Below are 25,013 nucleotides of genomic sequence, written 5' to 3' on the forward strand. Positions count from 1 at the left end.
GCAACACTTTTTTGTTATTGTATGTTATTTGCTGATAATAATATATGTGAACAAAGTGTGTGAGATTACATGTGTATTTTTTTTTTTATTTTTGGAAGTTGGAAATTTAATTTCACTTCTTTACAACACTTTGAGTGCGTCGTTATCTGTGCGTGCTTGCCCTCACTTGAACTTGGCAACTAAATTCGACGTAACTGTAAATGATGATACTCGTATTTATACGACACGAAGTTTGAACTTCAATTTTACTAAGTGCTTAACTTTACGGTAATCTGGCCTTTACGATTAAGCATTTTGACCTTTTTTGATAACAAAGTTGAACGCCTAAATGTATACTATACAAAAATTAAGGTATAGCAGAGACGATGGTTACCGTTATTGAGGTATATATTTACAATATTAGACAAAAAAATATATATTATAATGTCAAAAAAAATTTTTTTTTTTTAAAAATTGTGTGACTTTTTCGAAAAAAAATTCTTATTTTTTAACCTTTAACCTCCGACCGCAAAAATTGTCAAAATTGTTCATTTTCATCACACTAAACAATTTCTCGAAAAAAATACTATTTTGACTATAGAATATTTACTTTGGAATACAGTAAGACGTAACGTGTGTTTTTTGCAACCGAAAATGCCTATTTTCGCCATCTTTTTATTCATGTAACAAAAAAGACAAATAATATAACAAATGAATTAATTTCTTACAACTTTTGAATATATCAAAGATCACCATTTTAACAGTATTTTGTGAACTTTTCATAAAGAATTTTTGGAAATGCAGCCATTGACAGCTGGTTTCCGGAGGCACTGCTCAAAAATGTCTCCACGCGGTGGTCAGACGAAGAATTCATCTAAAATTCAAAAATCAAATTTCGTCTGTTAATAGATTAGTATTATATAAAACGTGACTAATCGCAGGATTTGAAAAAAAAAGAATTTTTGCCAAAGTTGCAAACAGAACAGTGTGAGTTTAGTCCTAAGTATACCAAAAATTGCCTTGAAAAATTATTTGTAATCGAAAAAAATTCATTCCATCAATCGCGAAGTATTTCTATTTAATAAAACTGTGAAAATTTACAATAACATCGCTTCACTAGTTTCCAAGAAAACGTGGCCGCCGACTATGAAAACGACGTTTCAAGAAAATCGCGATCAAAGAGTGAAGTGGTCTAGCCTGAAGGCCTGCTTTTCAAACGTTCTATTTCCTACACTTTTATTGCGATTGCCTTGAAACTTCCGAAAAATATTCTAGATATACATACATATCATAGCATATAAAAAAAAATAAAATAAAAATTAAATTGAAACCCCTTGATGAGTACAAATCCATTTGGCACCTACAATTACAGTGTGAAAATGGTTGAAATCGCGTCTCCCTATATAATGGTTATGTTAATGACTACTTAACCAAATCCGTCAAAAGCAAAAATTTCTCAAAGAAGATGGTAGGGAAGGGTTTCATAGGAGCCGTTATTAAAATTGGAAAGCTGACGTGACTTCGACCATAATCAGCTGAAAGCCTATATGTCAGCAAGTTCTTAACCAATTTCAATCCAATTCGCTGCGCAGCATTTCATTGGTATATTGCAGCATGAAAATGGAAGAAATTGACAAAAGGGTCAAATTTATATTCCAAATGATTATTTCACTTTACAGTAATAAATCGAAAGTCAATATTGTTAACAACTTAAGTCTTTGCGCCCAAAGTGTATTTAAGGGATGCAATCTTATGTCTAAAAATTAGCGGAATCGGATTACAAAACTTCAAGTCACCAGATATCAATACCTATGGCTGATTAATAAACGAATATATCGATCCATCTTGAGGTATCTTAATGAAAGTCAGAAAACACCTTTGCCCGATTATTTGATTGACTTTTTTCTCATTGACGCATTATATATTAGTCGAAATTATTAAAATTCACTGCTAAACTAAAATTCATAGTCAGTGATCTCAACTTTAAGATACATGGATATTTAAATACATGTACATAAATTTTTTCCCTAGCAACGATTTTTAAAGTTTTTTTAATATTTCTTACATTAACTATTATGAACCGTGAAATTGCCTGACCCCACAATTAGTACAGCCACAAAAATACCTGAAAAACAGGACATAATAAAAATTAAATTCACAAAAGAGATTATCTAAAAACTTAATTGGTTGCAGAACGAATTCGCTTTGTCAACTGTGCTTCCTTCTATACTTTTACTTTCTTATGAGAAAAGCAAATAATAATTGTTCGAAAGTGGAGTGTCAACTTTATTTTTAACGGGTGATTTTTTTGAGGTTAGGATTTTCATGCATTAGTATTTGACAGATCACGTGGGATTTCAGACATGGTGTCAAAGAGAAAGATGCTCAGTATGCTTTGACATTTCATCATGAATAGACTTACTAACGAGCAACGCTTGCAAATCATTGAATTTTATTACCAAAATCAGTGTTCGGTTCGAAATGTGTTTATCGACAAATTTTGTTCAGCGATGAGGCTCATTTCTGGTTGAATGGCTACGTAAATAAGCAAAATTGCCGCATTTGGGGTGAAGAGCAACCAGAAGCCGTTCAAGAACTGCCCATGCATCCCGAAAAATGCACTGTTTGGTGTGGTTTGTACGCTGGTGGAATCATTGGACCGTATTTTTTCAAAGATGCTGTTGGACGCAACGTTACGGTGAATGGCGATCGCTATCGTTCGATGCTAACAAACTTTTTGTTGCCAAAAATGGAAGAACTGAACTTGGTTGACATGTGGTTTCAACAAGATGGCGCTACATGCCACACAGCTCGCGATTCTATGGCCATTTTGAGGGAAAACTTCGGACAACAATTCATCTCAAGAAATGGACCCGTAAGTTGGCCACCAAGATCATGCGATTTAACGCCTTTAGACTATTTTTTGTGGGGCTACGTCAAGTCTAAAGTCTACAGAAATAAGCCAGCAACTATTCCAGCTTTGGAAGACAACATTTCCGAAGAAATTCGGGCTATTCCGGCCGAAATGCTCGAAAAAGTTGCCCAAAATTGGACTTTCCGAATGGACCACCTAAGACGCAGCCGCGGTCAACATTTAAATGAAATTATCTTCAAAAAGTAAATGTCATGAACCAATCTAACGTTTCAAATAAAGAACCGATGAGATTTTGCAAATTTTATGCGTTTTTTTTTTTTTTAAAGTTATCAAGCTCTTAAAAAATCACCCTTTATTATCCTTTCAACAACTGCAAACCAGCTGTAGACGTGTCTTCACTGAAAGTAAAAAGGGTTGAATTTTATTTAGCAAACCAACAGAGTGGCTTAAGTAACATTTATAAGAAAGACGCTGCAAACCAGTCATTAAGATTTGCTACAGGAAACAAGTTATTGTACAAATAAGAGAGTAGAATAAAGGAATACAAAAATTTACATACTTGACTAACCGATTTATTTAAGGGTGTAAAGAAATTATAGCTGTCTTTAAGTACAGCGTTGCTAAATTGCTTGATGAAAATGTTGGTTTGAGAACAAAAGCATGCGCTTGAGCAAGGGATGAATGAAAATTGGTGTAGAAATTTGATTAAATTTTAGTGTTTCTTAACTATTTTATATTCGAAAAAACTGAAAATAATATAGTATCTTTATTATTATTCAAAATTTGTTAACATCGACGTCATTATTCTTAGGCAATGATAAGCCTATTCTTGGTGGTTGGCTGAGAGAGAGGAAAGCACCTGACCGCGAAACGCCTTGTGATATTGTAATCAATCCATATTTCGTATTAGTCGCTACTGTACTGATTGCTCAATAAGTTGAGAATAACGAAACACTTATCAATAAGATAAGATCTTTGTTGTTATTAACATTGCATTGGCATAAAAACATTTTCTCCAAAAATTTTATTTTTTGAAAAGCTGCTGGGTCCGCGTGTCACACCGTAACAAGTCCCTTAACTACGTTTAATATTTATAAACTTAGTTTATAGCTGAAGTCAGCAGGTGATTTGGCTATCAGCAGTTCTACATCACTTTGCTTTACATTTTTTATCAAGTAATCAATCCAGATAAGATAATATTTTCGTTATCACAGGAAGCAACGAAAGCAGAAACAAAACAAAAGACAAAATTAGAAATAAACCAAAAACATAAAATATAAAATTATACCGCAATAAACAAGTGTATTCTTATAATTTCGGAGAGTTTTATCACGCGCGTGTCATATAGGCCAAACATTCTTGAACAATAACTCACTTTTGATTATATGTTAAAGGGTGATCCATTTCGAGGTGCCCTACTTTTTTTAAAACACACAGAAACTTCAAATTTAATGGGAAATGTTTTTTTAGCATTCAAAATAACATTATTTGGCATTTTAATTGGCGAAACTGGCGACGGACAGAAAAAAGTCTAACGGTGTGATATCACGCGTTCTTGGTGGCCAATCGACCAGCCCAAAAAGTGAAATTATCTGGAGATCATGAGCTTCAAATTCAGGCATCAAATAATTGGTTATCATGGCGCGATAGATGGTTACGTTTTCCGGTATCAGGTTTGAAAAAAAATGGACATATGAAATATGATTTCACCAGTCCACAAACCAAGTCAAACGCTTGTTAAATCTCTTCAGGTTGCTCCTCGTCCCAAATCTAGCAATTTTGCTTGTTTATGTACTTGTTGAGCCAAAAATGGGCCTCACAGCTGAACAAAAGTTGGCTCGAAAACGTCGGATATTCTTGGAACTTTTCAAGAGCTCATAAAGCGAGGCGTAGGTAAAGATGCTTCAGTTCTTTCAAACTGTATTTTGTACGCTGTAAATTTAATTTTCATATGTCAGCCCGAGTTTCGGCGCTAAATCGACACTTCACGGTCTTTGGTTCGATTCTGTTTGTACATAAGTTAGGAAATATTTGTGTTGGAAAATGCATATAAATATTTTTGGCAGAGTAACCTTTAAACTTTTGTAAACCAAATATAATAATTGCTTAAATCATATACTTATGTAAAAAAAAATAATACAAATAAAAAAAAGACTTGAAAAAGAAAGGACAAAATTACGGATTATCAAAGAGGATTTCCTGAGGATCACATAGATATCGAAATCAATAAAGACTTGGTCGATAAGTAACACAATAAGAGCGTTAGGTTTTGTAATTTATTCTGAACATGCTTTTAAAGATGTTGAATGTTGATGTCAAAAGAATTTCGCATTCTCAAAGAGCTCTTAAAGAAAAAAACATCAGCAAGTGTTTTCCAGAACCTTTTGTATCCAAAAAGGAACAAAAAAACTCTTAAAATTTTTACAACAAAGATTTTCAAATTCGTTAAACACAATTTATAATAATAATACCCAATGATTACCCTCCTCCCGCCCAACCAACACGGACTTATTAATCTAGATCTTAGTGTTTTCTTATTTACATTTCATAAACTTGAGAAAGGTTACTTTAAGTAACCGAATAGTTATACTGAGCGCATTAAATATGTGATACGATTTTGTATACACATTATTAATCATATTTAGATTAGTTTTTGTAAACTGAAAGTCTAAATATCCCAACAAAAAGCACAATTGTATCATTATATAATATTTATTTCCACTAAATATTTTTTAAAAAAGTAATATTATCGCATTTATGTAAATGTATTATAAACAATAACTGGCCAACGATTTAACACTAAAACACACCACGATTATAAAGCCACGGCAATATGGCTTCGGCGTGTTTACGAAATCGTTCATTTCTGTACATGGATTTTTTAAACTCTTCACCCTCAGGCGTATTACCCATTAAATTATTGACATCTGCAGCTTCCGACGGATCGACAAGCACAATGGACATATGACCCATAAGCTCATATAAACCTGAAGTACATTTAGAATTATATCATGGCAAACTAATTCAAATTTTATTTCAACTGCTCACTCACCCCACGTGCCGTACTTATAAAGCGCTATATGGATATCCTTCAAGGCTGGTAATTTCTTAGGATATTTCAGCAGTTTCAAGCACTCAATCAAATTGTCATGATAGTATTTAATAAAGTAATCGAAGTGTTTCAACTTTACATCAAGGCTGATGGAAGATATGAGGAAACAGTACAAATCATTCACCGGTGAACCATAACGCTCGCACTGAAAATCGACGAAATATGTTTCCTTAATTTTACCAAAAGCATCATATTGAAACATAATATTGTTGGCCCAGAAATCACCATGATTCAAAACATTAAATTCATTCGGATCAGCTTTCATTACTGCGCGGAAGTCCTTGTAAAAGTTCTCACGATTTTTTTCCTAACAACAAAATAAGATTAAAAAGTAGTTGTATGCATAATTAATGTTTCATAATTTGTGATATTTACCAAACTCTCCATATACAACTCACTGCCTTCATACAAGGGCACACTGTCATAGAATGCATTTGGCGTAGTTTTATCCATATTTTCCATTGCGTCAATTAGACCTTCGGTGTAAATGCCCACAGTCACAATTTCTGGATATTTGCCTTTGGTCTCAACACGCACTGCTGTGGCGGCATGCCATTGTGCCAACTTTTTTAGTGCGGCCTTAGTGTGTTCCATGTCGAAACCCTGAAAGCGGTTGGCATTTTTGAAACCACGCGGCCGTAAATCCTCCATGAGTATAACACCGAATTCGGATGGTGTCTCTATGTCATAATATTGTGGTGAGAATTTCACTTCAACACCCACTTCGCCATACATTTGCTCCAACTCCGGTATCACATCACTGTACATGGTGCGTTCCGTATCAAATATATTATGACCGGCAAAGAGTTTTTGTATGGATTCGATGGGTAGCTTGATCATGTACGACACCTGCTTTGAAGTACCAGCTAGAAAACCCAAAAATATATATATTTTTTCAATTTTTTAACAAATACGAATATATTCTTCACTTACACTCCAGTTCCACGTCAATAGTCACTAAGCCCATGAGTGTGGCATAATTTTCGCCAGCAGCTTGTGCCGGTCGCACTGCGAAATTTTTAATGCACTTAAAATTCGGTATATTTTTCTGCAGCAGATCTGCAAATAGTTCCGCTGTCAGCCACTCGGGGATTTGACGCGTGGGATTTGGCGCCTCATTGCCCTCTGTCTTTCTCGCGTCCGGCGCGCTTTTAAGCTCATTTGTTTGTTGTTTACCATTCATCACAGCTGTCGTAGACATCTTTTTACGTTATCTTTCTATGCTCTTTCCACAAACCAAACAAAAACTACTAAAAAATTTGAACCGTTAGCAGCGTGTAGTTTACCGCGATCGGCACTCTCTTTAGAACTATTCTAAAAAAGCTTTGCGCTTGCATTTATATACGGCCGCTGCATCAATTGTTTATACTTATCTAAGTATATATCTACATAGTGTGTGCATGGATATATAATAGAATGTTTGAAATTTTGATAAAGCTTTATGAACTGATGTGCCGTTGCAGAGAACTTCTCTCGAGTGCAACAACTATTTACTGATTTACTTAGAGCGCGTTCACACAACAAGACTTATGTCGCCCAAACGGCATCCATTTAATAGACCATTCACTGTATGTTTTATTTTTGAATTATTTTTACTATCCTATCTTTTAAGCTGGTTCAAACTGAACACAGTGAGCTAAGTTTCGCTAAAATCGGTTGAGTAGCTTGGGAGTCCATCGTGGACAAGACAAACTCGTCTGAGCGAATCTCTTCCCAATTGAGATATCATGATGAAACTTGCCATATATATGTATACACTGATTAACTTGAATAGGTACTTATTTTATTTTTAAGTTACGAGCCAAAATCTCTCCATTTAGACATCGGAAGAACTCTGTTTAATCTTGGTTTTAACGACCATAACTAACTACTAAAGTAAGATATCGACAAGGGACCCGCCCTCAAACTGGTTTAATGTGCATATCTTCCCACTCGCTACAGCATAAGTAATAAAAAGAAAGCTAAAAGAAGTATCTTTAGCATCTCTTCATACTTTGAGAAAATGTGTCAAATGAGAGAATAATCACCCCCACTCCCCTGGTTATGTTGAAAACTACTGAAAATGCGTTAACTCACTGAATAAATGCGCCACAAGAACTAAGCTTTACAAAGAAGATGATGGAGAAGAGAGAAGACGCCCACCTTTGGAAGAAAACATATATTTCAGGAACTACGCGACTAATTTCAACCAAATTTGGTATGAGAGGTTACTTAGCCTTTCCTAACCTAACCTTTCCAGTACTCAAATCCAGAAGCAAGTAATACAACGGGATTAAACTTTACATGAATAATGCCTTTAGTGCATGCCATCTTATGACCAAAAATCGTTCTAATCCAACAACAACTGTTGAAGTCTCTAGGTATCGAATATATGGACCCCATTATTTATAGTTGATTTTTCATCGAAAATATCAGTCAAAGTGTCAGATATGTAATTAAAATTGAGGTATAATATAATCCTTTCCTGATAATGGCATGTGTACATGTCAAAAATTGGTTAAATCGAGCCAATACTTTCCCTAGTCCCCATTTATCTCATAGAAAGATTTTAAAATTTCCGGGTGACTTTGTACCGCATATATCGGTCAAATTATCTAATTGAAAATGAGAGAGCATGTGTTGATCATATTAGTCTATCTTTCTACCTGAAATAGATAAATTTGAGCGAAAACTTGACCTAGCCTTTATATAACTAATATCAGGATCTTCGAACATCCGGCTGACTTTACTCTATATGATGAGTTTTTTAGTAAGTGACATGTTAATAGCAAGTGGTAGTGGGAAAAATAGATAAAATATGGTCGATACTACCCCAACCGCCATATATACTGTTTTCGTTTTTCTAACATAACTTACGAGGTGTGTTCAAAAAGTATCGCGAATTTTGTGTTTTTTCAAAAATTATTTATTTATTCATGAATATCTATTTTGTCCCCTTCAAAGTAATACCCATGAGATATTATACACTTGTGCCAACGGTTTTTCCAATCTTCGAAGCACTTCAAAAAATATTTTTTTTTTATCTTCTTCAGCTCCTCCTTCGATGCCGTCTTTATCTCGTCAAGAGAAGCGTAACGTCGTCCTTTCATGGGCCTCTTCAGTTTAGGGAACAAGAAAAAGTCACAGGGGGCCAGATCTGGGGAATACGGTGGCTGCGGCATCATTAGTGTGTTGTTTTTGGCCAAAAAGTCGCGCAAAAGCAAGGATGTGTGAGCAGAGGCGTTATCGTGGTGCAATTTTTTTGATAGATAAAAATCGAAGACGATCCGAAACACATGCAAGCAAAGCAGCTGTCAACAATTAAATGAACATTCAAAATGGCCGAGCTTGTCGGCATAAGTGAGAGACATGAGTACCAACATAACGCCCCGAAAAATTCGAAATTCGAATATACGTAACCCGCGAAAATTCAAAATTCGCGATACTTTTTGAACACACCTCGTATGTCTGTGTCAATGTATGGGTATATACTATATAGAATATATATAAAATTGCTTGGATTTCGATCCTCAGGTTGACGTTAGACACCATCAAGTGTTTCTCGGTCTTTGATAAGATATTTTTTAAAATGTTCAGAGACATCTGAATTTAGTGCTTCCTACTCGTTTTATATATACGAGTTCGTATAGTAAAAACCTCGATCAAAATTTCGAATAGCAAGTAGTAAATTTCATCATCTCTACTCTGTTCTACATGACCTAGCTTTTTATAACTCTTGTACCGAGCTTTACCCATTATTGAAAAGGAAACGACGTACATAGTGCATGCGTAACGGAGTGATAAGGAACAATACAATTACTCCAAAAACTTACGGCACGAATTCTCACGAAAATTACCACTAAATTGCGAATTCCATGGTATTGGCTTCAGATAGTAGGAAAGCTTTAATTACTTTTTTAGCATTCTAAGGGACCAAACAATATCAAAAAAGTATAAATATATGTTTTTTTTATTTTTAAAACGGATGCGCAAACTCTTTAAATGCCTAGTAAGAATATTAGTAAAATGTGAACTTAGGTCAAAAGCCCGCTTTAGGAAGTCTATAAGCTCAACGAACTGAAAATGCAAGTCATTCCAGTTAATCTTAATACATATGTACATACACTAGACGCTCATATGAATGACTATCAAAATGTTAACAGCGGTCAGTTTATATCTGTAATAAATCAATTTAAAAAAAGCTCTTCGAGAATATCAAACTTTCTGAATGACATACATACATACTCTTATAAAGGGTTGAATTAACTACGAAACTTCATCACAAAATTTTCAATATTAATGCTAAGGCAAAGCTCTTTCCGAATAGTTATGTACCGTAAAGCGATCGGTTTAGACGTGGTTGCGCACACACTGTATTCTTAAAAGCTCTCTTTAGTCAAATTAAGTGAAAATTGTTGAGTGTAAAAAGCATAAACTTACAAAAAATAAAATGTCAGCGACAACAGACACAGCGACAAATGGTACTGCGGAAGCCATTAAAAGCGCAACGGAAACTAATACTAACACTAATGGTGCAGCAGCCAATGGCGCTCCGATTGCTAAGAGTCAACTGCCCGAATGGCTGAATGAGGATCTATTTGCAGATCTGCTGAAGAAAAATGTACCGAATTTTAAGAGCATTAAAAATTTCACAGCCAAAGTCTCGGAAGGCGCTGGCGAAAATTACGCCACACTCATGGTCTCGGTGAATTTAGACGCAGAGCTTGAAGGCAAGTAAAAATGAATTTATTGCACTACTTGTGGGACCATATAAAATTGCTAGTCTATTTCTTCATATTTTAGATGGAGAAACACAAAATTTTTCATATATGATCAAACTGCCCATCGACGCGGTGCAGGAATTATTGGCGAAGAATCATAATATATTTGTTACCGAAAATGTCATCTATAAAGATGTGATACCGGAAATGGAGCAAATGTATAGAGATGCGGGTGTTGACGTAAAATTCGGAACAAAACATTACGATCTAAAGACGCCATCCAAATTCGGTATTGTACTCATGGAGGATTTACGTCCCCATGGCTTCAAAAATGTCAACCGGCTTGAGGGTTTCGACATGGAACACACTAAGGCCGCATTGAAAAAGTTGGCACAATGGCACGCCGCCTCAGCGGTACGTGTTGAAATCAAAGGACCATATCCGAAAGTAGTTACTGATGGACTAGTTAATGAGGAATTCTTAAAAATGATGGAAGAGATGAGTAAATCAACTACGGCATTGTATATGGAATGTGTGCGCACGTATGAGGGCCATGAAGAGTACTACGATAGTTTGGTATGTGCCGAGGCTTTCGTTTAATGTAAAAGTGTGTGATTTTTTCGTTATTATATTTTGTTTTTATTTTAGAAACGAAACCGTGAGAACTTTGCCGACGAATTCCGTCCGCTGTTGAAAATCGATCCAAATGAGTTCAACGTTTTAAATCATGGTGACTTTTGGGCCAACAATATTATGTTCCAATATGATGACGCGGGTAAACTTAAGGAAACATATTTCGTTGACTTTCAGATGACGCTATATGGTCCACCGATAAGTGATCTATATACTTTGCTGATATCGTCAACGAGTCTGGATGTGAAACTAAAGCATTTCGATTATTTTATTAAATACTATCATGATAATTTGATTGAGTACTTGAAATTACTGAAATATCCCAAAAAATTACCCACGCTTAAAGAAATCCATATAGCCATGCTCAAATGTGGTACTTTCGGTGAGTAAAAAGTGATATACCAAATGAGCTTTATTAACTCTATAATGCTTTTGTTTTTTCCTTCAGTTATGCACACAGTTGTCGGTCACTTATCCATCGTGCTGCTCGAGCCAACTGAAGCAGCTAATGCAACCAATTTAATGGGCGATTCGGAAGAAGGCATAGCTCTCAAAAAGGTGATGTATACAAATTCACGTTATCGGAAACACATTGAGGTCCTTCTACCTTGGCTTTATCGTCGTGGCGCTTTCTAGTGACTAAGGTACAATAATTTGGTCCTAAAACGAATTTTTATAGTCAATGTACAAACCTATAGCATATATTTAATTTTACTGAAATAAATGTATTTGTACATTAAGAAAATTTGTCGAGTCTAATTGATTTCCTAAATGGAAATTGCTTTTGGTCTAATGTAGAGAGCTATTTGGAAAACACTTTATGTAAATATGAAGGACACAATAAAAATAATTAAACATGGTATTAACGATATTAAGTTTAAAATAAAACAAATAATTTTTGTAAATTTGTTTACTAACGGCTTCGAGGTTTTTTGATATTTTATTGTCGGAAATGAAAAAGTTGGATATGAATGAAATGTGCTATAAAAACTATTAGCTGCTAGAGCTTATTTTACTCCATCATAACCCAAACAAATTCTTTAATCTATATATAAAAGAAAGTCGTGTTACTTGAATTATTTAGAACAAAAGAACGGCTGAACCGATTTGGCTGAAAATAGGTGGGGTGCTAGCTTAGAACCAGGGGACGGACATAGAATATATTTATGTTAAAAGTCAATACAACATAAAATATAACTTGTTTAAATAATATGCAATATAAAAAGTTAAATATTTTTTAAGAAACTTTTATTGTTCCAAACATACACTATTATGGTATCAAATATTGCCACCAAGCAACGAAATTGATATTTTATCAGTCAATCAACTGCGATAAGATTATATTGTGGTCAAACAGAGACTAAAATATAAATATTGCTAAATTAGTTAGCATCAGCGTGACGCACCCCAAACTTATATGCTAGTTGTAAAAATTAGCCGCATAAAATTAATATATGCACATAACGGGTGATTTTTTTGAGGTTAGGATTTTCATGCATTAGTATTTGACAGATCACGTGGGATTTCAGACATGGTGTCAAAGAGAAAGATGCTCAGTATGCTTTGACATTTCATCATGAATAGACTTACTAACGAGCAACGCTTGCAAATCATTGAATTTTATTACCAAAATCAGTGTTCGGTTCGAAATGTGTTTATCGACAAATTTTGTTCAGCGATGAGGCTCATTTCTGGTTGAATGGCTACGTAAATAAGCAAAATTGCCGCATTTGGGGTGAAGAGCAACCAGAAGCCGTTCAAGAACTGCCCATGCATCCCGAAAAATGCACTGTTTGGTGTGGTTTGTACGCTGGTGGAATCATTGGACCGTATTTTTTCAAAGATGCTGTTGGACGCAACGTTACGGTGAATGGCGATCGCTATCGTTCGATGCTAACAAACTTTTTGTTGCCAAAAATGGAAGAACTGAACTTGGTTGACATGTGGTTTCAACAAGATGGCGCTACATGCCACACAGCTCGCGATTCTATGGCCATTTTGAGGGAAAACTTCGGACAACAATTCATCTCAAGAAATGGACCCGTAAGTTGGCCACCAAGATCATGCGATTTAACGCCTTTAGACTATTTTTTGTGGGGCTACGTCAAGTCTAAAGTCTACAGAAATAAGCCAGCAACTATTCCAGCTTTGGAAGACAACATTTCCGAAGAAATTCGGGCTATTCCGGCCGAAATGCTCGAAAAAGTTGCTCAAAATTGGACTTTCCGAATGGACCACCTAAGACGCAGCCGCGGTCAACATTTAAATGAAATTATCTTCAAAAAGTAAATGTCATGAACCAATCTAACGTTTCAAATAAAGAACCGATGAGATTTTGCAAATTTTATGCGTTTTTTTTTAAAAAAAAGTTATCAAGCTCTTAAAAAATCACCCTTTAGAAGCTTATCTAATTTCATATCCTTCGTTATTCAATGTAGAGTGGATGATTTTGCAAATTATTGAGAAACCATAAAGATAAACAATCAATGATTATCGGACCCCTTGCCAATGAGTAGATGGAATTTTAATGTATTCTTAAATAGTGGTAAAAGACTGTGACGGAATCATGCTAGATAAGCAAACTATCTGTTTGTGAGGGTGAAAAGGCGGAGTGACTCAGCTGTTTTAGTTTATGTACATAAATATCTTCATTTATAAACGATTTCAAGATATTATTGATGTCCTAAACTCGGCTTTCGTGAACAAGAGTTTGTACGAAGATATATGGAAACCTAACACCTAACAGTTATAGTTCCCATAACAAATTTCATACATATTTGAAACATGCGCGATACCGTTAGTAAAAATTCCACCAAAAATTATTTTAAAATTAATATGGACCACACTACTGCTAAAATATTGATTATACAAAAACAAAACAGGCATGCAACACTGTTGTACACTTTACAACTATGAGATCATAATATCGAGCTCAATTATTATTTCCATATTTGTATTGTATCTTTCATATTTACAAAAAATGTTTTCCATTTAGCTCTGTTCATTGGACCGAAGAAATTTCCCAATTAAAAATCAATTAGACTGATCATTTTTTCTTCATGTACAAATACATTTATTTCAATTAAAATTAAATATATGCTATAGGTCAGTGAACACAGACTACATAAATTTCTATTAGAAGCGAATTAATGTACCCTAAGCACTAAAAAGCACCACGATGATAAAGCCAAGGAAGAAGGGCCTCAATGTGTTTCCGATAACGTGAATTTGTATACATCGCTTTTTTTAGCGCAATGCTATCTTCCGAATCGCCAATTATATTGGCCATATTAGCTGTCTCAGTTGGCTCGAGCAGCACGATGGACAGGTGACCAGCAACTGTGTTCACAGCTGTAAAAAAACAACAAAGAATATTATAGAGATAATAAAGCTCATTTGGTATTACACTTTCTACTCACCGAAAGTGCCATATTTGAGCATGGCTATATGGATTTCTTTTAGAGTGGGTAATTTTTTGGGATATTTCAGTAATTTCAAGTACTCAATCAAATTATCATGATAGTATTTAATAAAATAATCGAAATGCTTTATTTTCACATCCATGGTCGTTGACGATAGCAGCAAAGTATATAGATCATTTATCGGTGGACCATATCGCGTCAACTGAAAGTCAACGAAATATGTTTCCTTAAGTTTACCCGCGTCATCATATTGGAACATAACATTGTTGGCCCAAAAGTCACCATGATTTAAAACGTTGAACTCATTTGGATCGATTTTCAGCAGCGGACGTAATTCGTCTGCATAATTCTCACGGTTTCGTTTCTAAAATAAAAACAAAAACTCAAACACACATTTTCCACAAATTTAAGACCTCGATACTTACCAAACTATCGTAGTACTCTTCATGGCCCTCATACATGCGTACGCATTCCATATACAAAGCTGTCATGGATTTACCCATCTCTTCCATCATTTTTAAGACGTCCTCATTAAATAGTCCATCAGAAACTATTTTCGGATATTGTCCTTTGGTTTCAACACGTACCGCTGATGCGGCGTGCCATTGTGCCAACTTTTTCAATGCGGCCTTAGTGTGTTCCATGTCGAAACCCTCAAGACGATTGACATTTTTGAAGCCATAGGGACGTAAATCCTCCATGAGTACAACACCGAATTTGGATGGCGTCTTTAGATCGTAATGTTTTGTTCCGAATGTCACGTCAACACCCACATCTCTATACATTTGCTCCATTTCCGGTATCACATCTTTATACATGACATTTTCTGTATCAAATATATTATGACTGTTTACCATTAATTCCTGCACCGCGTCGATGGGCAGTTTTAACATATAGGAGAAATTTTGTATTTTTCCATCTAAAATACGAACAAATACACTAACACAATTAAATGCTCCTTCAAGTTGTGCAATAAATTAATTTTTACTTGCCTTCAAGCTCTGCGTCTAAATTCAGCGAGACCATGAGTGTGGCGTAATTTTCGCCAGCGCCTTCCGAAACTTTGGCTGTGAAATTTTTAATGCTCTTAAAATTCGGTACGTTTTTCTGCAGCAGATCTGCAAATAGATCCTCATTCAGCCATTCGGGGAGTGGACCTTTAGCATTGGGTGCGTCTTTGGCTGCAGCACCATTATTAGTAGTTTCCGTTGCGCTTTTCAAGGTTTCCGCAGTACCATTTGTAGACACTTCTGTTGTTGCTGACATCTTGCTTTTGTAAGTTTATGCTTTTTTTCACTCAACTATTTTCACTTAATTTAACTAAGAGAGCGTTAAAGTATACAATGTGTGCGCACCACGTCTAAACCGATCGCTGTACGGAGTATAACTATTCGAAAAGAGCTTTGCTTTAGCATTAATATTGCAAATTGTGTGATGAAGTTTCGTAGTTAATTCAACCCTTTATAAGAGTATGTATGTATGTCATTCAGAAAGTTTGTAATTTTGGAAGAGCTTTGTTTTAAATTAATTTATTTAAGAGATGAATTGCCCGCTATTAACATTTCGATATGAATGAGTGTATGAGCGACTAGTTTATGTACATATGTATGCGTTAAGACTTACTGGAATGACTTGCATATTCAATTTGCTGAGCTTATAGACTTCCGAAAGCTGCTTCAGGCTTTTTTGGTAGTTCGCTCATCCTTTTTAAAGTGTTATGATATTTTTTGGTCAAAGGCACATAATAATTTTTCGACAGTGGAGCGTCGATTTAAAAATTTACATCCAATGACCTTGCGAACCAGTCATTAAGATTGGTTACAAAAATTTACATACTTGACTAACCGATTTACTTAAGGCTGAGTGACTGAAAAACGTTTTAGAAATTTGATTCAATTTTAGTGTATCTTAACTCTTTTATATTCGAAATAGCAGAAATCGCAGTATGGTATTTAATAATTTCATTCAGAATTGTTTAACATCGACGTAATTATTTTTCGGCAATGATCGATCACTTCATAGCAACGAAACAGTTATCACTAGTTACCGATTGTTTCGTCACCCACAAACTTTTGGTTAAACCAAAAGTTATCAATTATAGAAATTTAAGTACAACTTTTATAAAGTACGCAAAGCAGATAATCAAATACATATATTCGTTATCAAAGGAAGCAGAGAAAAAAGAAACCAAACAAAACGCGAAATTGGAAATAAATAAACAAAAAACACAAAATTTAAACATAAAACGCAATAAACAAGAATAATTTTATAATTCCGGCGCGTGTCATATAGTCCAAACACTCTTGAACAATAACTAACATTTGAGTATATGATAAAGGGTGATCCCTTTCGAGAATTCCTACTTCTTTAAAGAAACACACAGAAAGTTAAAATTTATTGGCGAATGTTTATTATCATTCGAAATAACATGCTATTTATTTTTTGAGGATTATCTCTCTTAAATATCAAATGGTCCATCCTTTAAGCCCAATTTCTGACGACTCGTTCGAGCATTTCGCCTAACTGCCAAATAGCGCGCGTAATGTTTTGCTTTGAGGCCTAAATCGATGTGGGATTGTCCGCGTACACTTTAGATTTTTTATACTATGTACATATCTCCACAAGCAAAAATTTAACGGATCGATCGGCCCAAAACTTCCAATTATCTGCTCAGCAAACTGTTCTCTCAATAAATCCCTCCATTGTTGCGAAGTTGAACCCAATTGTTGTCAAGATCACGAACTTCAACTTCAGGCATCAAATAGTACGTTATCATGGCGCAATAGCGATCGCCTTTGACGGTTACGTCGTTCCATACATCAGTCCGACTTTCTGCGAGCAACGCCGAATCGACTTTCCACGATCTTCGTGTATACTCTGCTATATTTTTTTCACTGAGTGCTTGACGTGGTCTATTATGGTGTGATAGGTCTCAAGATGGGTGATGATGTTGTGAAGAGTACGCTCAGTAGACCGATTTGTTGACCATAAGTTGAGCGAATCGCGTGAAACACATTCTTTACAGAACGCGAGTTTACGTAACAAAGTTGAACGATTTCAAAAACAAGCTATTAAAAAAAGTACCTCTACTTGGATCACGCGTTACATGATATACTATTATATACTTATTGTATTAAACCTTTTGAATATAAGGGTAGCGAAATATTTTAGGAACAACGATAGCAAAATTGGCAAGAACCAACGAAATTGATATTTTATCAGTCAATCAATTGCGATAAGATTAGATTTTGGCAAAAGAAAAAGAAAATAAAAATATTACTAAATTGGTTAGCATCAGCGTGACGAAATTTTCGAACAAATTTTCAAATTTGCATCAGCCATTATACAATCTAGAGTGTATGATTTTGCAAATTATTTAGAAACGCAATCGAGATAAAAAGCCAATGATTATCAATGACTGAGCTGTTTTAGTTTACATACCTAAATTTCTTAATAAAATGTAAAGTTTATTTTTCAAGAACTTCTTTACTTTCTTTATTACAATTTCTTCATTTAATGTACGATATTACCCCAAGATTTTCTTGATTTCTTAAACTTTCGTGAACAAGAGACCACCTGAAGATATAAAGAAATCTAGCAGCTTTAGCCATATACAATGCCGTAGTGGATTCACCCATCTCTTCCAACATTTTTAAGAAGTCCTCATTAAATAGTCCATCAGTAACTATTTTCGGATATGGTCCTTTGATTTCAACACGTACCGCTGAAGCGGCGTGCCATTGAGCCAACTTTTTCAATGCGGCCTTGGTGTGTTCCATGTCGAAACCCTCAAGACGATTGACATTTTTGAAGCCATAGGGACGTAAATCCTCCACGAGTACAATACCGAATTTGGATGGCGTCTTTAGATCGTAATATTTTGTTCCGAATTTTACGTCAACACCCGCATCTCTATACATTTGCTCCATTTCCGGTATCACATCTTTATACATGACATTTTCGGTATCAAATATATTATGATCCTTCGCCAATAATTCCTGCACCGCATCGATGGGCTGTTTGTTCATATATGAGAAATTCTTTGTTTCTCCATCTAAAATACGAAGATATAAACTTTTACAATTTTATACTCGTATGCTCCCACAAGTAGTGCAATAAATTAATTTTTACTTGCCTTCAAGCTCTGCGTCTAAATTCACCGAAACCAAGAGTGTGGAGTAATTTTCGCCAGCGCCTTCCGACATTTTGGCAATGAAATTTTTAATCCGTTTAAAATTCGGTACATTTTTCTGTAGCAGATCTACAAATAGTTGGGGAGTTAACCCTTAGCATTCGGTGCGCTATTGGCTGCAGCACCATTATTAGTAGTTTCCTTTGGTTGGTGCTTTCGGTATTTGAGCAGTTTCAAACACTCAATAAAATTGTCATGATAGTACTTAATAAAGCAATCAAAGTGTTTCGATTTCACATCAATCCTGAAGGAAGGTATAAACAATGGAAATCATTCCCCTGTGAACGATAACACACGCACTGAAAATCGACGAAATACGTGGACATAATCCTCCATGAGTATAAGACCGAATTCGGATGGTGTCTCTATATCATAGTATTGTGGTGAGAACTTCACTTCAACACCCACTTCACCATGCATTTGCTCCAGCCCCGGTATCACATCACTGTACATGGTGCGTTCCGTAAAAAATATATTATGACCAGCAAAGAGTTTTTGTATGGATTCGATGGGTAGCTTTATCATGTACGACATCTGCTTTGAAGTACCAGCTAGAAAACCCAAAGATATATATTTTTTTCAATTTTTTTTACAAAGATTAATATATTAATCACTTACACTCCAGTTCCACGTCAATATTCACTAAGCCCATGAGTGTGGCATAATTTTCGCCAGCAGCTTGTGCCGGTGGCACTGTGAAATTTTTAACGCACTTAAAAGAACTTGAAAAGAACTTAGAAATTTTCTAAAAAGTTTTGCGCAAGCATTTATCTATATAGCGTATTAATTAGCAGAACTTACTTCCGTTGCATCAATTGTTCATACTTATCTATGTATGTACGCTCATAGATATCGAATGTCTGAAAATTTAGTAGAGCTTTGGGATCCGTTTTGTCGCTGTGGAAAACTTTTCTTAAGAACAACAAACATTTTATTTGTTGATAGTAATTAAGAGTCTAAAATAATGTTCATGAGAGCCTTACATATAAACATGTAGCGTATTTAGTCACTGAGTAGAAACTTAAATACTGAAAGAAGAAAACAAAGTTCAAAGCTTATTCAAATAATGTTTATATTTGAGCTCTTAAAAATTGAACTCGAAATTTGTATTGCTGCTGCCAAAGAGATTAACTTAAATCTCTTGTCACAATTATTTTTGAGTAAAGCTATGGAGTTAACAATTTTTGGCTAAAAAAAATTTCGGCTTTTTTAAGAAAGTTAGTAAAAATTGTACAAAAAATATTTCTATATTGTCGTTTGAGCGAATCTCTTTTTATTATGAAGGAGAGGGACTGAGTGAGAGCAATGGAAATATTTAGTATGTCAATAAATAATTCTCTGCTCAATTATATTTTGTTTACCGATATGTTTGTTTATGTTGTAAACTTGAAATATAAGTAGCTCTGCATTTTTTTCTTAATCTTATACAATATAAAAACCGGTTTCTTCCAGGCGACTTAAGTTAGTTTGCCCATTTTTTGACAAATCTATTTTTATTACCCATCAGACTTATAATCATACATTCCTCGGGTAAACGCAGATTTTTTTTTTTCTTTTAAAAAATTAAATATTTTATTGGAATTTTTCATTGTTATAAACATATGGTATTAACAAGGAAATTTTAAAATTTTTGGAAAATAATATTTTAAACTCGGCCATTGCGATGGCATTTCCGGTGACCCCTCGGAAGAAAGATTTGCCCGCGTTGGCAGGATAACTCCTTATAGGATAATCTAAAATAAAAAATTTACTTAGAATTTCGACGAAGGAAAAAAACTGAAAACTGGATTTTTCACATTTTATTTTTACAAAAAAAAAAAAATTGAAATTTCAGTGAAAATTTGGCAAAGTTTTTTTTTTCAAATATTTTACTAAAAGATTACGCAAAAAATTATTTTAAACTTAATATCGTTATTACCGTTTTTATTTATATTTATTGTGTCTTTTATATTTACACACAGTATTTACCAATTAGCTCTCTTCATTGGACCAAAATCAATTTAAATTTAGAAAATCAGTTAGAGTCGACATTTTTTCTTCATGTACAAATACATTTAATTCAATTAAAATTAAATATATGCTATATGTCAATGTATAGCAATTTCTTTTAGAACAGAATTATTGTACCTTAGTCACTAGAAAGCACCACGATGATAAAGCCAAGGAAAAAGGGCTTCAATGTGTTGCCGATAACGTGAATTTGTATACATCACCCTTTTAATAGCCATGCCTTTTTCTGTCATGTCCATTAAATTGGTTAAATTAGCTCCTCCCTTTGCTTCGAGAAGCACGAGGGGCAAGTGACAAACAACAAAGTTCACAGCTGTGAAGAAAAAACGAAGAATATTACAGAGATAATAAATCTCATTTGGTATTTCACTTTCCACTCACCGAAAGGGCCATATTTGAGCATGGCTATATGGATTTCTTTGAGCGTAGGTAATTTTTTGGGATATTTCAGTAATTTCAAGTACTCAATCAAATTATCATGATAGTATTTAATAAAATAATCGAAATGCTTTAGTTTCAAATCCAGGCTCGTTGACGATAGCAGCAAAAAATATAGATCAATCATCGGTGAACCATATCGCGTCAACTGAAGGTCAACGAAATACGTTTCCTTCAGTTTACCCGCGTCATCATATTGGAACATAATATTGTTGACCCAGAAGTCACCATGATTTAAAACGTTGAACTCATTTGGATCGATGTTCATCAGCGGACGTAATTCGTCTGCATAATACCTATGGCATCGTTGCTGAAATAAAAAAACAAAAAACAATAGAATAAAAAAAACACACACACACACTTATTTTACATGAAGCTAAAGCCTCGGTGCATACCAAACTATCGTAGTATTCTTCATGGCCTTCATACGTGCGAGCACATTCCATATATAATGGCGCCGTTAATTCGATCATCATTTCCAGCATTGTTAACATGCCCTCGTTAAATATTCCTTCAGTAACTACTTTCGGATATTGTCCTTTGGTTTCAACACGCACCGCTGAGGCGGCGTGCCATTGTGCTAACTTTTTCAATGCGGCCTTAGTGTGTTCCATGTCGAAACCCTCAAGACGATTGACATTTTTGAAGCCATACGGACGTAAATCCTCCATGAGTACAACACCGAATTTGGATGGCGTCTTTAGATCGTAATGTTTTGTTCCGAATGTCACGTCAACACCCGCATCTCTATACATTTGTTCCATTTCCGGTATCACATCTTTATACATGGCATTTTCTGTATCAATTATATTATGATAATTCGCCATTAATTCCTGCACCGCGTCGACGGGCACTTTGATCACATATGGGAAATTTTGTACTTTCCCATCTAAAATACGAACAAATAAATTGCAAAAGTAAATTTTATATGCTCTCACAAGGAGTGCAATAAACTAATTTTTACTTGCCTTCAAGCTCTGCGTCTAAATTCACCGATGCCAAGATACTGACGTAATTTTCGCCAGCGGCTTCCCAGACTTCGGCGGTAAAATTTTTAATGCTCTTAAAATTTGGTACATTTTTCTTCAGCAGATCTGCAAATAGTTCCGCGGTCAGCCATTCGGGGATTTGACCCTCAGCATTAGGTGCGTCTTTGGCTGCGGCACCATTATTAGTAGTTTCCGTTGCGCTTTTTATGATTTCCGCAGGATCATTTGTACCAACTTCGGTTGTTGCTGACATCTTACTTTTGTAAGTTTGTGCTTTTTTCACTCAACTATTTTCACTTTTTTTGACTAAGAGAGTCTTAAAGTATACAATGTGTGCCCAACACGTCTAAACCGATCGCTGTACGGAGTATAACTATTCGAAAAGAGCGTTGCCTTAGCCTTAATAACGTAAATTGTGTGGTGATGTTTCGTAGTTAATTTAACCCTTTATAGGTATATGTATGTAAGTCACTCAGAAATTTTAATATTTTCGAGGATCTTTTTTTTTTAATTAATTTATTTCAAAGATAAACTGACCGCTATAAACATTTCCGCTCATTCATACCAGCGACATATGTAAATACGTATTAAAATTTACTTGAACGACTTGCATAATCAGTTCGTTGAACTTATAGACTTCCTAAGGCGGGCTTTTGACTTAAGTTTAAATCTGACTAATTCTCTTACTAGGCATTTGAAGAGTTGGCGCAACCTTTTTTAGAAATAAAAAAAATGCATATGTCTATACGTTTTTGATATTTTTTGGTACAATTATTATGCCCCAGACTAATAAAATACACCGAAGATTTCATCAGGCTACCGGACATGTAATCACCAATCACATGGAGTAAAGTCATCCGGATGTTAGATGTTGCTTAAATGTAGGCTAGACCAATTTTTTTCCATTTAAGACACAAAAATGCACTGTTATCAGTAAAACACGCTCTCTTATTTTCATTGAGATAACTCACAATGCAAAAGCCACCCCGTAGGTCGAAAATATTTGTTTCCGTACATTGGAGCTGAGGAAAATATTGACCCGATTCAATTCAGTCTTGACACACTGACATACCATTGACAAATGGATTACGTATGAATTCTATACAAGTATATATTCTGTCGAAAGTCTCATATATTCGCTACCTAGGGGCTTGAAAAATTTTGGTTAATTTTAGCCGACACCTTACGGAACTTTTGGCGAATGCGAATAATTTCTGGTCATAAGGTGGCATACTTCAATAGCACTATTCGTGAAAAGTTTTCTCTCGTTTTATTAATTGCCACCTGATCTGTATACCGGAAAGTGAAAAAATCAAATGGAATTGAAAACTGTTTTATATGGGAAATAGGCGTGGTTATGGTCCGATTTAACCCATTTTCGCGTTGTAACATAGGAAAGTTAAAAGCATGTTATGTACTTAATTTCATTGAATTCGGTCGAGCAGGTAATGTGATATGTGATTTCAACTGAAAGGGGGCAATGCCACGCCTATTGTTTAACTGCTATAAAGCTGTCCTACACGATCTCGGAGGTAAAAGGTCTCTAATGTATTTAGTTATTGATTTAAAAATGAGCGGTGCCTCGCGTATTTCTCTACTTTGACATCGGCTCTTTTAAAACTCTCTCAAACCATCCCGGAAGTACAATTTAATGTTTCTGGTATATTTAGTTATGGATTTATCGCGCTGTCAGTAGCTTTTAACAGTACAAAATACCGTTTTTTATCGTTTAATGATGCAAGGGTTATAAATGCAAATTATTTTTGCGTTCTTTATGATAACTTTTTTCATAGTAAACGCAATACTAAAGGGTGATTTTTTAAGAGCTTGATAACTTTTTTAAAAAAAAAAAACGCATAAAATTTGCAAAATCTCATCGGTTCTTTATTTGAAACGTTAGATTGGTTCATGACATTTACTTTTTGAAGATAATTTCATTTAAATGTTGACCGCGGCTGCGTCTTAGGTGGTCCATTCGGAAAGTCCAATTTTGGGCAACTTTTTCGAGCATTTCGGCCGGAATAGCCCGAATTTCTTCGGAAATGTTGTCTTCCAAAGCTGGAATAGTTGCTGGCTTATTTCTGTAGACTTTAGACTTGACGTAGCCCCACAAAAAATAGTCTAAAGGCGTTAAATCGCATGATCTTGGTGGCCAACTTACGGGTCCATTTCTTGAGATGAATTGTTGTCCGAAGTTTTCCCCCAAAATGGCCATAGAATCGCGAGCTGTGTGGCATGTAGCGCCATCTTGTTGAAACCACATGTCAACCAAGTTCAGTTCTTCCATTTTTGGCAACAAAAAGTTTGTTAGCATCGAACGATAGCGATCGCCATTCACCGTAACGTTGCGTCCAACAGCATCTTTGAAAAAATACGGTCCAATGATTCCACCAGCGTACAAACCACACCAAACAGTGCATTTTTCGGGATGCATGGGCAGTTCTTGAACGGCTTCTGGTTGCTCTTCGAACCGAACACTGATTTTGGTAATAAAATTCAATGATTTGCAAGCGTTGCTCGTTAGTAAGTCTATTCATGATGAAATGTCAAAGCATACTGAGCATCTTTCTCTTTGACACCATGTCTGAAATCCCACGTGATCTGTCAAATACTAATGCATGAAAATCCTAACCTCAAAAAAATCACCCGTTATTATTACAAGG

The 25,013-nt window shown here is 35.1% G+C and overlaps 5 protein-coding genes across 7 annotated transcripts in view; 2 read left to right on the forward strand and 3 right to left on the reverse strand.

Annotated features, from left to right (window-relative positions):
- LOC105233496 (uncharacterized) overlaps positions 1-25,013 on the forward strand; it is an 84,911-nt gene that overhangs the window by 44,738 nt on the left and 15,160 nt on the right. The gene's annotated exons all lie outside the window — the stretch shown is intronic.
- On the reverse strand, positions 5,548-19,648 carry LOC105233495 (uncharacterized). 2 transcript variants are annotated; one of them, XM_049452256.1, is made up of 4 exons: positions 19,532-19,648; positions 6,342-6,832; positions 5,907-6,273; positions 5,548-5,841 (listed from the first exon to the last, which is right to left on the reverse strand). In XM_049452256.1, exons 1-4 carry the CDS (start codon positions 19,563-19,565, stop codon positions 5,654-5,656), a joined length of 1,080 nt encoding a protein of 359 aa, XP_049308213.1. In that variant the 5' UTR covers positions 19,566-19,648; the 3' UTR covers positions 5,548-5,653. The 2 variants fall into 2 exon arrangements, with proteins under 2 accessions (XP_049308213.1, XP_011213900.2); XM_011215598.4 differs by lacking the exon at positions 19,532-19,648 and adding an exon at positions 6,900-7,291.
- Positions 10,236-12,194, forward strand: LOC125777425 (uncharacterized). Its single transcript, XM_049452253.1, has 4 exons — positions 10,236-10,675; positions 10,749-11,242; positions 11,315-11,681; positions 11,748-12,194. Exons 1-4 carry the CDS (start codon positions 10,396-10,398, stop codon positions 11,933-11,935), a joined length of 1,329 nt encoding a protein of 442 aa, XP_049308210.1. The 5' UTR covers positions 10,236-10,395; the 3' UTR covers positions 11,936-12,194.
- LOC125777426 (uncharacterized) lies at positions 14,349-18,941 on the reverse strand. Of its 2 annotated transcripts, none has more exons than XM_049452255.1 (4): positions 18,857-18,941; positions 15,147-15,640; positions 14,719-15,085; positions 14,349-14,650 (listed from the first exon to the last, which is right to left on the reverse strand). In XM_049452255.1, the coding sequence occupies exons 1-4, from the start codon at positions 18,924-18,926 to the stop codon at positions 14,463-14,465; spliced, it is 1,119 nt and encodes a 372-aa protein (XP_049308212.1). In that variant the 5' UTR covers positions 18,927-18,941; the 3' UTR covers positions 14,349-14,462. The 2 variants fall into 2 exon arrangements, with proteins under 2 accessions (XP_049308212.1, XP_049308211.1); XM_049452254.1 differs by lacking the exon at positions 18,857-18,941 and adding an exon at positions 15,714-16,108.
- LOC105233494 (uncharacterized) lies at positions 20,538-22,773 on the reverse strand. Its single transcript, XM_011215597.4, has 5 exons — positions 22,330-22,773; positions 21,757-22,250; positions 21,305-21,671; positions 21,041-21,236; positions 20,538-20,646 (listed from the first exon to the last, which is right to left on the reverse strand). Exons 1-4 carry the CDS (start codon positions 22,601-22,603, stop codon positions 21,049-21,051), a joined length of 1,323 nt encoding a protein of 440 aa, XP_011213899.2. The 5' UTR covers positions 22,604-22,773; the 3' UTR covers positions 20,538-20,646; positions 21,041-21,048.

The sequence above is a fragment of the Bactrocera dorsalis genome, chromosome 3 (genome assembly GCF_023373825.1).
Source record: "Bactrocera dorsalis isolate Fly_Bdor chromosome 3, ASM2337382v1, whole genome shotgun sequence".
Lineage (NCBI taxonomy): Eukaryota > Metazoa > Arthropoda > Insecta > Diptera > Tephritidae > Bactrocera > Bactrocera dorsalis.

Coding starts and splice junctions, on each gene's coding strand:
- LOC105233495 (XM_011215598.4), bottom strand. CDS start 7,167: ATGTCTACGACAGCTGTGATGAATGGTAAACAACAAACAAATGAGCTT. Junction 6,274..6,341: donor AGTTGTATATGGAGAGTTTG/GTAAATATCACA, acceptor TTTTGTTGTTAG/GAAAAAAATCGTGAGAACTT. Junction 5,842..5,906: donor TTATAAGTACGGCACGTGGG/GTGAGTGAGCAG, acceptor AATGTACTTCAG/GTTTATATGAGCTTATGGGT.
- LOC125777425 (XM_049452253.1), top strand. CDS start 10,396: ATGTCAGCGACAACAGACACAGCGACAAATGGTACTGCGGAAGCCATT. Junction 10,676..10,748: donor TTTAGACGCAGAGCTTGAAG/GCAAGTAAAAAT, acceptor TTCATATTTTAG/ATGGAGAAACACAAAATTTT. Junction 11,243..11,314: donor AAGAGTACTACGATAGTTTG/GTATGTGCCGAG, acceptor TTTTTATTTTAG/AAACGAAACCGTGAGAACTT.
- LOC125777426 (XM_049452254.1), bottom strand. CDS start 15,987: ATGTCAGCAACAACAGAAGTGTCTACAAATGGTACTGCGGAAACCTTG. Junction 15,641..15,713: donor TTTAGACGCAGAGCTTGAAG/GCAAGTAAAAAT, acceptor TTCGTATTTTAG/ATGGAAAAATACAAAATTTC. Junction 14,651..14,718: donor GCTCAAATATGGCACTTTCG/GTGAGTAGAAAG, acceptor GTTTTTTTACAG/CTGTGAACACAGTTGCTGGT.
- LOC105233494 (XM_011215597.4), bottom strand. CDS start 22,603: ATGTCAGCAACAACCGAAGTTGGTACAAATGATCCTGCGGAAATCATA. Junction 21,672..21,756: donor AAGAATACTACGATAGTTTG/GTATGCACCGAG, acceptor TTTTTATTTCAG/CAACGATGCCATAGGTATTA. Junction 21,237..21,304: donor GCTCAAATATGGCCCTTTCG/GTGAGTGGAAAG, acceptor TTTTCTTCACAG/CTGTGAACTTTGTTGTTTGT.